Genomic DNA, 12,557 nt, shown 5'->3' with positions numbered 1-12,557 from the left:
GTACTTTTTCATTACCGGCAGAGTGCCGTTACATCAGATCTTAGGCTAAAAATAGACAACTCTATTATAGAGGTGGTTGACACAGTAAAAACACTAGGAATTTTCTTTAACAAGAACATGAGCTGGGACCCTCACATTAGCTTCTCTTTAACCAATTTATCAAAGTGCGTCGGAATTCTCGCGAAATTTTGCTCCTATCTACCCGTATCGATTAAATTAATAATATACAACACATTATTCATGTCGTATATTAACTACTGTTTCCTTGTCTGGGGCTCTACTACTCAAACTAACCTGCACAAGATATACATGCTGCAAAAGAAAGCAGTACGTTATATAGCAAATGTTGACTACCTCGCACATACCGAAGAACTGTTTAAGAGATTCAAAATCATACCCGCTCATAAGCTATACGAATTTTTCTTAGCCATAAGATATAAAAAATCCATTTCTCACGGTGACAATTTCTTGACAGCATTATCATCCCTCGAAACAAACTCAACGCCATACTCGTTTCGAAAACACGAACGTTGGACCATTCCCTTTTGCCGTACAGAACATGGTCGACAGATGATGCGTCATGCAGTTCCAAGGTTACTAAACAAATTCATCTTTGAACGTTTTTCTCTTGAAACATCTAGTACACAAACTCTAAGAAATCATTTTTTGTAATCCACTGTATTCCCTTTGTGTGAAAAGTGTGACACGAATGACTTTTGCATCTATGTTAACACCAATGTATTGCGTATTAATGAACATGTACCAAGAGTTTATATCGATTGTTCTGAAATTCCTGTATTATATTCTGTTAGGTAGCGTGTGTGGATTTTGTACTTAAAAAAAAAATTTTTGCCCTTGCTGTACGCCATGTAGGGGGGCTCGGGCTCCCTCAAGCGAAAATCGTTCGCTTTTTGCCTGAGCCTGCCCACATCATAATGATGTAAATAAAACTGACTTGACTTGACTTGACTTCTGCATGTACTTTAACTTCCCCATAGCGGCGGGCCATCGGCTCCCTCCCTTCAAAAAAACCTAAACCAAACCATCCCTCCTACCTCTGGGAGGCGATTGTCTGTGCTGCAACGAACTGCAGCGAACTTTCACCAGTGAAGGTTGCCCGGACTAAGGGTCCTACCCTTGCATTTGATTTAACAGATCACCTCTGTAGCTGGCGGCTCTCGGCTGACCGTGCGGATACCCGCGATGAAAGCTTGTGTAGCGAAGAAAAATAAAATATGGTAAACTGTTACAACACAGATCAGTCCGCAGCCGCGCAAAGTTGTCAGCCCACCTTTACACTCGTGTTTGAAGCTGTGGTTATTGTCTTAAGCCGTTATTAACCCCCTGACGGACATTTTTCCCGAAAAAATGACTTCAAAAGGGTGATTCAGCACAAGCGCTGCCGTCTGTCGGTCAAACGAAAAAAAATCTGCGCGAGCCCTACTTGTCTTAGAGCGAACACAAGAGTGTAAGAAACACATATGACAAGGTTGGTCGGTATAACATAACGATTCCTTCCCTTATCGATTCCATCTTTTTCAACTTCCCACCCTTCGTGCCGTCGCTTTAGCCAATGAGGAAGAGCGGATAATTAAAAACAATTCACATCATTCCACTATTGGGCTCATCAGGAGCCAGAAACATCAGTCGGCTTATAAGTATTACAATCCCTCCACAGAGTATGCCCAGGAGCAAGCCATTTAAGCACTTTACTGTTGAAAAAAGCTGCGCATGATTCGAATGCCAGTTTCGGTTCATGAAAAAGCACCCGCTGTGTGCTAAGGTCTCCAGATGCACTACACATGCCCAACGATAACGTCCTATAATGATAATATATTTGCATTTTGGGGAAAGGAAATGGCGGAGTATCTGTCTTATATATCGTTGGACACCTGAACCGCGCCGTGAGGAAATGGATAAAGGAGGAAGTGAAGGAAGAAAGGAAGAAAGATGTGCGGTTGTGGGGGGCTCCGGAATAATTTCTACTACCAGAAGATCTCTAACGTGCACTGACATCGCACAGCACACGGGCCCCTTAGCGTTTTGCGTCCATAAAAATGCAGCCGCCACGGTCGGGTTCGAACCCGGGAACTCCGAAATTAGTAGCCGAGCGCTCTAACCTCTGAGCCACCCGGGCGGGTGTATACTTTGCCGATTGGGCAAAATAAATTGGTTTTGGTGGGAATGAAATGGCGCATATCTATCACGTATCGGCGGATACCTGAACCGCGCCGTAAGAGAAGGGAAGAAGGAGGGACTAAGTGAATAAGACAAGAAAGAGGTGCCGTAGTGGAGGACTCCCATTGATCAAAAGCCCAAAGTTGGGTTTCTGAAATTGGTGCAGAAAGAGTTAAAGGACGCAGCTCCACACACTGAAGCGGCGGAATTAAAAATGAAGAAGCGCTTTTGCCCAATCGGCAGAGTATGCCAATTGGGCAAAAGCGCGTCTTCATTTTTAATTCCGCCGCTTCAGCGTGTGGTGCTGCTTCCTTTAACGCTTTATGCACTAAATTCACAAATCTGACTTTAAACAAAATTATAGAAAGTAAGACTGGCACGCAGGCTAAGCAAGCACAATGCACATACAAATGATGGCGATAGGTCACCACCGAAAGTTAAACAGGACAGCGGGCAAGGTGGTGGCGTCCTCAAGAAGATCATTGTGGGGGTTTGGCCAGGACACAAGCGGCGACTGACAGGTACTCATAAGGTTGTTCAAAACCAAAAATGCACCACATTCTCCTTTCGACACCCGACGTTTACTGGTCATCTATGCAGAACTGCAGTGAAGCAGATTCGTGCGGAGCCGCCGCGGTGTCTCAGTGGTTACGATCCGGAGTATCCGAGTTCGAACCCGACCGCGGCGACCAGGATTCGATGGAGGCGAAACGTTAGGGCGCCCGTGTGCTGTGCGATGTCAGTTTAAAGATACCGAGGTGGTCGAAATTATTCCGGAGCCCTCCACTACGTCACTTCTTTTTTCCTTTTTTCTCTCAGTCCCTCCTATATCCGCTCCCTTAAGGGGCGGTTCAGATGTCAGCCGATATGTGAGAAAGATACTGCGATATTTCCTTTCCCCAAAAAAACGAATTTTCCAATTTTCAACCAATAGCAAACACTCGGAAGGCATTGGCCAGCGCCAGTGCCATTGACTACAAGGCACGCCCTGGTGTCCAATCAAATGATGTCTCGCGGATTCGCGTGTGCGCGTGACGAAGCTTCGAGAGCAGAGAGGGCAACGTTTAAAAAAATTGAGATAGGGCTCGGTCGCCATTTTTGATTTTGACGCAGCCTGAAACGGACGTACCTTGTAGGGCTCTCATCACCGGCGGCCGCTAGCCCTAACGCATAGATCCACGCCAGCTGTCGATTCAGTGATCCGGCCTGCCGCGTCCAGCCGTGGTCAGAGCGTCCGAGATCGTGGTGGACCCATTTCCGAGCCCGTGCGACAGGACGCACTACTCAGACTCGTCCAGCGAAAGCCAGGGCACAACCATAGGCGTTCGGGTCCCACATCGACGCCACGGCCACAACCTCGGTCTCAACCTGCGATGCCCGAGCGTGGCTCCCAGCTGGTTCCCCACGATAGCCTCCCGCAGAGCCCGGCGCTACCGGACAGCGCTGCACCCGTGGTGGTACGTGCATATTATTGCCTTTAAAACCGCCCTGACGAAACCCTGCCATATCGTTGCTTCAGAACTGGACCGTTCTCTATAGTATTTGCTTCTGATCATGTTGCGCCACAGTCGTCTCTCAGATACCTGAACGCCATTTGCCAGCGTTCTTGTCAGGTAGGAACGCATAGCGCGTTTACGAACTCTTCGTAAACTCGTTCAGAGAACGCAGCAACGCAAGCAGCGTTGCGTCGCTGGCCAGGCCCTACATCGTGGGCACATCACACGAGCCGTACCGGTAGCGTCCCAGTAGCTACGACATGCGAACAGTCCTCTAACTTAGCCGCTAGGCCAAGGCAGCGTTGGTGTTTAATGTAACCAAAGCGAGACACCGTGTTCCTTAAGGCTCTTCCACGTGGGCGAAATCCCCTTTCATCTTAACGGCACCACGCGCAGCGTTGATACTACGGATTCCGTAGAATCTACTTACATCCCCTGACTCGTGGAAACCGTCGCACGCACTGCAGGCGCACCCGACGACGCACGTGGACCTGCACCCGCTGCCGCTCCAGTCTTCGCCGAAGACATGCAACACCGCGCTGATGAAGCGCAGATGGTGAGCATTCCCTTCCATCGCGATATGGGTCAGGTGTGCACCAAGAGGAAAAGTGAGGATTGTATTTCCTAAAAAAGTTATTGGGGCACCGAACCAATTCTTGATAGTGTAACTGAATCACTGCGTCAGTGGACACCTCCGCCATGTTGCGAGTGGGTGGTGACGTCGACCTACAAATCGAGGCAGTTATGTCGATTTCCTTTTCCTCAAAACCAGCGGAAGGTTTAGAGGGTTCATTGATTTTGAGGAAAACAAATTCGCATGGCTCCCTGGGTCAGTGGACACTTCAATCGCGCTTTCAGATACGCGGCGGTGGGTCGCCGGCAGCCTGGTGCGATGGCGTAATCTGCATGCCGCGTTTCGTCTACGGGTTTCCGATGGCGAATGGGTTTTAGCAGAATGAGCCAAGTAATGCCCGCGCATTAAAAACCTCCCTTCCTACATTCCTGACTCAAACGGCCCGCTTTGGACAGTGTGGGGCAGTTACAACGGCTTTCCCTGCTCGCATAATGTGCAGTCTTTTTGCACCTCGTGCTTCCAGCGTTGTCGGCGCAAGCAACAGCCAGTCCATCCCACGTACGGAACTCCGCAGCAACAAGTGGTACCGGTTCTTCGAAGCAATCGCTGTGGCCGAGCTCGTGGTCGGCCGGCGGTCGGCGGCGGTGGTCAAAGCATCTCACTGCCGGGAGCGCCCGGAGGAGCACGTCAAGGCGGCGAAGGTGGTCAACGGCGGCAGGGTCACCGGCGGCAATGTTCCCGGGTGTCTCTGCAGCCCCTTCGGACGAGGGTCGCCTTCCACGTCGTCCGCCAGTGCAGAAGAGCATCTGCCGGGCCAAGGCACCGACGGAGTCTCCGAGGGGCCCGAGGAGACGCCCCAATGTAACCGCGGTGAGAGCTCTTCGTTATAGAGTAATGAGAAAATACGGCTGGAAATAAGCACGAGGTGCACTCATGTGCAACGAGCATCACGTTTGACGCGCCATCGACGCTGGTCTAAATCATACGATTTCCTTAGACACGCTCACGATGCCTTCGCAAAGGCGCTCATATTGCAATATAACAAGGATAACGACGAATCCAGGGGCGGCTTGCGCGAATGAAATAAAAAAAATTGGTTTTTTGGGGAGAGGAAATGCCGCAGTATCTGTCTCACATCCCGGCGGATCCCTGAACCGCACCGTATGGGAAGGGATGAAGGAGGGAGTAAAAGAAGAAAGAAAGATGCTGTAGGGGATGGCTCCGGAATAATTTATACCACCTGGGGATCTTGAACATGCATTGGCATTGTAGAGCACACGGGCGCCTTTGCGTTTCGCCCCCATCGAAACTTTGCCACCGGATTAAATAAGTCTTATTTCCAGTCTAATCTTATTCGCTGGTCTAGAAACATCTGCTCAGTTTTGAGAAAAGGAAAGGTGGTCCGTGGACGCCTCAAGGGTGCCACGAACGCTGAATAAACTGAGTTACCAAGCTTTTAGTCGGTGTTCGCTGTCCGCTTGAAGTTTACACAGACAAAGTGAACTGCGAGGTTTTAAGCCCGTGAATAGGATTAGACAGGGAATAACACTGTCTTATTTGTTTGTAGAAGCCAGCCCAGGTCCAAGATTTTAGGTTTGGCGTGACGCTACTTGCCACTATACTTATGGCACACTGTAGTGACTGTTTGCAACAGCTGTCACGAAGGTCTGTAAAAGGTTGGTCGGAGAGCATCTCAAGGGCACGTCTGTTCCGACTCTGCCTTTTCCCTTGTCATAGTAACCAACTGTCACTGCGATTTCTGGTGCAGGAGCCGGCGCATACCGCAGTGCACATAGCGAGCCGTCACCGACACCGGTGCCAGCCCGTCCGGCGACGCTCGGCATCACTGCCAGCGGCCGGCCCGAGCTGTGGCCATTAGCCCTGCAAATGTTCGCAGCTGACGCCGAGACCATCGCGGACGCTGTGGCGCCAGCGTCGAGAGCGGTGGAGGTGTGTTTAGTTCCTTTAGTTTATGGTTTATGGGGTTTGACGTCCCGAAGCGACTTAGGCTATGAGGAACGCCGTAGAGAAGGGCTCCGGAAGTTTCTACCACCTGGGGTTCTCTAGAATTTCATCTCTATCGAAATTCGACCGCCACGGCCAGGATCGAACGCGCCTCTTTCGGGTCAGCAACGAGTGCTATAACGACTTAGCCACCGCGGCGGCTTATTACCCCCGTTTCCCCAAATGGCATTTTGCAATATGGTTTCAGTCTACGTCATGGTTCCTCGTTCCTTTCCGTGCATTGAGATTTCGACGAGAATATTGCCACAGCGGACACACAGTGCTGCGGGTTGTGCAACAATTTTGCGTTCATTCCAGCTCGGGTACAGGAGACCACCGTAGAAAGCATCAGCCATTGTTGAACACAGCTAACTCGTGCACATTCCGGAGAACGCCTACTCCCCTAATTCCTCCTTTCGAAGTCCCTCGAAGAGGCAAAAGCCAAAATGAAAGAATAATTGCTACCACAAGAATAAAGCAATCAAAATGAATATACAGGGTCGAAATTAAAAAAAGGAAACTCAAAATTTCGCAAAAAAATTTTCTCCCTGTAAACGTGAATTATTCTCATTTGTCCGTGAGTGAGGGCTGCTGCGTTTTTATAGAGGAAAAACGCTAAGGCGCCCGTGTGCTGTGCGATGTCAGTGCACGTTAAAGATCCCCAGGTGGTCGAAATTATTCCGGAGCCCTCCACTACGGCACCTCATTCTTCCTTTCTTCTTTCACTCCCTCCTTATCCCTTCCCTTAGGGCGTGGTTCAGGTGTCCAACGATATATGAGACAGATACTGCGCCATTTACTTTCCCCCAAAACCAATTATTATTAATTATCCGTGAGTGAGGTAACGCGAGAAGTTATCGCCATGCCCCTTGGCGTTGCAGAGCACTTGTCACAATAATTTAACTCAGCATAAACTTCAAATAACGCTCGTCAGCAGAAATATCGCTGTGACAGGGACCAATGTGTTTGTTCAGCACTGGCTCTACAAAGGGTTTCTTATCAGCTCTAAACGCCATCAGCGCCATAGGTTCCGGATTAGGCACTCTACAGCGTTTTAAGCTCAGCGCTTTGGGAATCCGTCACAGTGTACCACGAATACCATTTGCGCTTGCTACCCATAGGAACACCGTTCACGCGCACAGCTGCAAGTGCGCCGCTGCATTTCGCACTTGGCAGCTGCGCCTCAGCGCAGCGGAATACGTTAGCGCTAAGATTAAAACGCTGTAGTACGCAAAACTAAAAGGACGGCAGTGATTTCGCTTAGCGCTGATAAGGCACAGTGTAAGGTGCTACCGCGTTCGCCCTGCAGATACGCCGCCGAGCCTTGCGGCACGGACGTTCAAGCGATAGTCGTATACTCTGTGTGTGAGGAGGCTTGAGACGACGCGGATTCTCGAGCGAAGCCAAGCTGGAAGTGTTATTTACACGCTGCGAAATAGCATACTTCTCCCTTCCGTTAATCTAATCCGCTAACCAGCATCCGTGCGGACACTCGCAGGATACAGGGGATGCGCCGGAGGACACTACCGTGTTGCCACACGCCGCAGTATTGGGACAAGCAGGAGGCGCCTACGGCGGCAGGTATGCACAGGAGAGGTGTGCCACACAGCGCAACTCAGTGCCTTGAAAGAGGCCGAGGGCAGCTCCATCGAATTTTATAGCGAAAGCTGTAACAGCTTTCGTTTAGCCACATGGCCGCGCATTCTACATAGGAATCTAGATCTTCAGCCGTAAGACTCTAATTACCTAAGGTTATTAGATATAATGAAATTAAATTCAAATCCTGCCACCATTGGCATTTGGACAAGTGGAATGTGCAAGCGCGGGACGGAAGTAAACGGGTTGGATTTATTTTTATTTTGGTATACCTTCAATCTGCGAAGCATTGGAGAGCGGAGTGGGATACACGAAACAAAATGAAACATAGAACTGGCGAGATATGCAGTACAAAAAAAAATGTTCTGTGGTTTAGCTCTGGTTAACCCAAGTCGAATTGCGAGAGGTTCGTTTCCTCGGCACGTCGTCTACGCAGCGTCTCAATCCGACGCTCTCGAGAATTCAAAGCGGTCTCTTCCGCAGTTGAAGAGTCACTAAGGGAGGCGGCACTTCTTCTAGCCGCATCTGCGTTACGACGCTTCTCGAGTCTTGCGGCGCGTTGTTCTGGCGTCTCTTGAGCGCGTTGTCTCTTGCTCGCTTCGGTCTGTCGTTGTTGCGTCTCTATCGCGCTCTCCGTAACGACTACAATATGCACGCCGTTTAGCTAAACGTTGTTCCCGCTCTTCATCCGTTTCTTCCGCACGCCGCCGCTTCTTAGCTGCAGCACATCGTTGCAGCTTCACCTTATACACATCATCCGACATACCGTGGAGGATTCGCTGGGACGACTGCGACGAGCCGAGTTGGGGGCCGCTTTTCGACAGCTGGCATGACGTCACACATAGGTCACGCTAAAGGTCAATGGTGGATTCTCCGGGACGACGGCCAAGAGCGAAAACCTCGAGCAGTATTGCTTTCGCAATAAAAAAAAACATGATAGGTAGCGGGGCATTGACCTAAATGGCTAAACCAAACCTATAACAGCTTTGGCTCATTAAATCGCTAAGCCGGTTAGCTTCGCTCTGCAAATTTTTTATTTACGCTGAAATAAATATGGCGCTTTCTAGCGATTCCGGTCTTTGACCACCAGGAAAAGCTGAGGAGACTTGACGTGAAGGCTGAAAAGACTCCGTGATCCACGTTATGGAGTCAGTGGCGTGTAGCCTAGCATCAGAGACTCGCACCCAAAAAAGCTGCATAGACGTCACGACGGCTTTGTTGCTAAAACAGTCGGTGCTGGACAAATCTGCTTCAATGTCTATCTAGGCACTTTAATCAATTCATAACCTTGAATCAACTCATACGTTTATTCGTGGTTGGTACAACGCTTAAACTCTCTCCTTTGTAGAGCGTAGCTCTTAAGCTCCGGTTCCTGGTTTCAGCCGCGTCAAACCATCAATAAATACAAACATTGCCACGACTGGGATTCGAACCCGCAGCGCCGATAACAGATCAGCTTCACTGGCCGCTGCACGATAGTACTGTGCTATCGCCGCAGTCGATAACGCCTTGTTTGAGACTGCGACACACACTCGCGCTGTACATCGCACATCGTGATACTCATCAACTAATGCCTGCATGCTATCGAGCTAATACACACATTCTCGCCCGCTGTGCACTGCATATCGTTGTCTTTATCAGCGAATACTACTATGGAACTAATATCGTCGCCAGACGTGCCGACCACCCGGAAAAGCAAAAGAATCAGCCTGCAGAGCCTAAGGCACGGGACAGAGCTGAGCTCAAATTTCGCATTAAAAGGAGAATCGTGATTGTACTTGGAATGTTTAGGAGGGTTAGCTCTTACTACTCCCATTCGAACGTTTCTTGTCTGTCCGAGATTTCAAGATGGCAGCCAGTCATGTGATCAATGTACTGCAGCATCGAGCAAAGTGTGATCCCCACCACGTGACCACACGCGCAGTCGTCGGGCGGGCACAGTGGCAGCCGATTCATCCGCTGTAGTGCTGGCGTTCCGCTATATACCATCTGAGCTGGTGCCGAGACTGGTGCCACGTGGTGTCGCCACTGGTGACAAAATTGTGGCCCACCAATTTGGCGCAGAGGGTTTGGAGTGGTAGCAAACAAATGGGCATAATTCGGCGCACTAAGTTTAGTCGAGTTGAAGCCTGCTTGTGAGATTCTTACCGACGGCCTTTAGGAAACCGTAATGAGGGGCGACCTTCAGAGGGCCGTGGTGGGCGAACCAGTGGTCGGTACCAAACGAAACATCGTTTCGTTGTGTACACGTCGGTATCCGCATTTTTCTAAATCAGTCCTTGGCAGAAGGGCCTTTATCATGTTTGCATGGCGGCACATAAAAACAACAATCTTTTTTTTCTTTTCCCAGTCCTAAGGCATTCCAATCGATGGCCGCTGCTGAGCCTCCCTTTTCAAGCTCGTGGATCGCCGTGCGTGGATCCGGCTCCCTTTAGTGATGACCGCAACGAGCATGGACCTGGTTGCGGTCGCCGAGGGATTTCGCCGCTGGTGTCCACCATGTGTTGTTTTTCGCCGAGAAATATATTGCGTACGATTCGCAAATCACGTGTCCATCCAGTTACTCGTCAGTCTATAGACTTTCTCACTTACCGTTTTGGGCGCAGCCATATTTACACAGGGCTGTGCCAGCCGGGTGTTCCGATTAGCGGACGCAGAATATGCTCGCCTACAGTACTGGAGTTTTCGCGGAGACTAACAGGAAGAATAGAGTATCAGTAACGTTGCAAGTGCATACTTTGTGTTAAAACATTGGTAGTCTTCACAAGCTCCAATTTCACCTTGCGTTTTATCCTAATGCATTCTTCACGAAGTGAACTTTGTTATCCCAATTGTCGGACTGTGTACTTGAAACATGATTATTCGCCGATGCACCTTAGTACACATTCAATGGGCGCGTTTTGCCTTCTCCCTTTTTTGTTTTATTTCGCCCTATTTCACACCGCTCTCATTCCGCCTTTATCTCCCAAATTCCCTTTTTCAAGCAGAGTAGCGTGCCAGCAATTTTTAAACGCCGGGTAAATTGTTTTTTTTTTATTAAAAGGTTTCTCTCTCGCATGCACCGAATAGTCTCAAGGGTCCTATGAGGGCAGGCACTTAGAGATAAGAGACAAGCTCACAAATACGTTTGCGAAGCTAAAAGCTTTCGGCATTAAATTCATCAGGTGAAAGCTAAATTTCTGCTAGTGCTATGGCCATCGCCTCAACGGAAGCTGAATATATACTCAGCGATTCCAAAACAGCCGTGCGAAATTTTGCGAAAGGCAGAGTGCACTCTGCCTTCCGTTCTATTCTTGAGAGACAGTCCAATCTAGCACCTAGCCGCCATTCAAATTATCTGGGTGCCTGCGCACTCGTCCCACCCGGGGAACGAAGCAGCCCACGATTTTGCCCGAGGATTCGTCAACAGGGCTATGGCCTGCCCAAAGCTGAGGTCTGCCGAGGAGCGCATGGTCACGTATAACGACATATCTATGCACTAATAATAGATCTAAATACCCACCCCCCGATAAGTCTTAGACCAAACCTCAGCAGGTGGCCTGGAGGCAACTTCAGACAAGCACTTTCCCCAACCCTTATCAAAACTCTATTATGCATCCGGGAGTATTCTCGCCCAGTGTTGTAGGCGTCATCGAAGAAAAGTAAATACGTTACGCTAAAAAAAAGGAACGCGTTACCGCCCTACGTTACCTACAAAAAAAAGGAAACACGTTATCGTTATCGTTACCGAAATAAAGTACCGCACGTTACTTTGCCGTTACTTCATGGCCATTAATTTTAAATAGCCTTCGAATTTAGAACTTACGGTAACAATTGTATGAAGCTCACATTTCACGTAAAACTTCTAGCCCAGACAAGATTTTACGCGAAATCCTGATTTAACGAGAATACATTTGGCAAATGTGAAGGAACTTAGCCATGGTAAAGCGCCATCTGCAACCGGGCCCCAAAAACAAACGAAACAGATGTTATAGTGGCCTAAAGGTCCCTGTATAGATACATGTTGTGGCTTCTAACTCTATGGCACATGGTAAGTAAGAAATTAAGTAGTTATTATTAAAATAATAATGAAAAAGATGGAAAAGATTTTTGTTCGCTCCGGCATCTGCCATCGATACTGAAGCACCTGAGCTGGGGCAGCAGGAGTAAAGGATAGCAGGCAGAATGGAGAATTGAAATGAAAGTGGTGAGGGGACAGGAAGAGAGGATAGGGGTAGAGGTAATATACACAGACTATTTACACAATAAGAAATGTGTCCAGGTTGTGCGCGTGATTAGTTCACGGTGGAGTAATATCAAACGCGCACAACGCTATGTTGACTACAACTGGAGTGGGGCGTCCAGTTTTTAATCGTCCGATGTAGAACTCGCGGAGCGCTCGGTCACTGTGTGTAACTATGTGGCGGAGAAGGGACGTCAAGCCCGTCTGTTCGAGGAACGCACAGAGGTTCACCAAGGTTCGCTCATGGATGCGCGCACTGCCCTGCGGTCACATTAGCGTCTTGAGGGAGTCTGGTTGTATGCCCAGCGCCTTGTAACAACACCCTCTAGTCTAGAGGGTGTTGCCTGTAGGCTGCAATCATATCGCGACGAGCATCGACTTACGCGGCACAATGAAGGAGCAGGTGTTCTAGTGTTTCCACGGCACTATGGCACATGGTGCACATGGGGAAGCCATTTTCTGAACGTGATATTAAACACAAAATGAC

At 49.1% G+C, this 12,557-nt stretch overlaps 1 protein-coding gene across 1 annotated transcript; it reads left to right on the top strand.

Annotated features, from left to right (window-relative positions):
- The first annotated feature begins 3,551 nt into the window (after positions 1-3,551).
- LOC144120020 (uncharacterized) lies at positions 3,552-6,594 on the top strand. The gene is made up of 5 exons (XM_077652502.1): positions 3,552-3,635; positions 4,142-4,230; positions 4,772-5,118; positions 6,017-6,198; positions 6,571-6,594. The coding sequence occupies exons 1-5, from the start codon at positions 3,552-3,554 to the stop codon at positions 6,592-6,594; spliced, it is 726 nt and encodes a 241-aa protein (XP_077508628.1).
- Positions 6,595-12,557: the final 5,963 nt, after the last annotated feature.

Source organism: Amblyomma americanum, chromosome 2 (assembly GCF_052857255.1).
Source record: "Amblyomma americanum isolate KBUSLIRL-KWMA chromosome 2, ASM5285725v1, whole genome shotgun sequence".
NCBI lineage: Eukaryota > Metazoa > Arthropoda > Arachnida > Ixodida > Ixodidae > Amblyomma > Amblyomma americanum.
The sequence above is the reverse complement of the archived record's forward strand: the minus strand, read 5'-3'. Positions and strand labels throughout refer to the sequence as shown.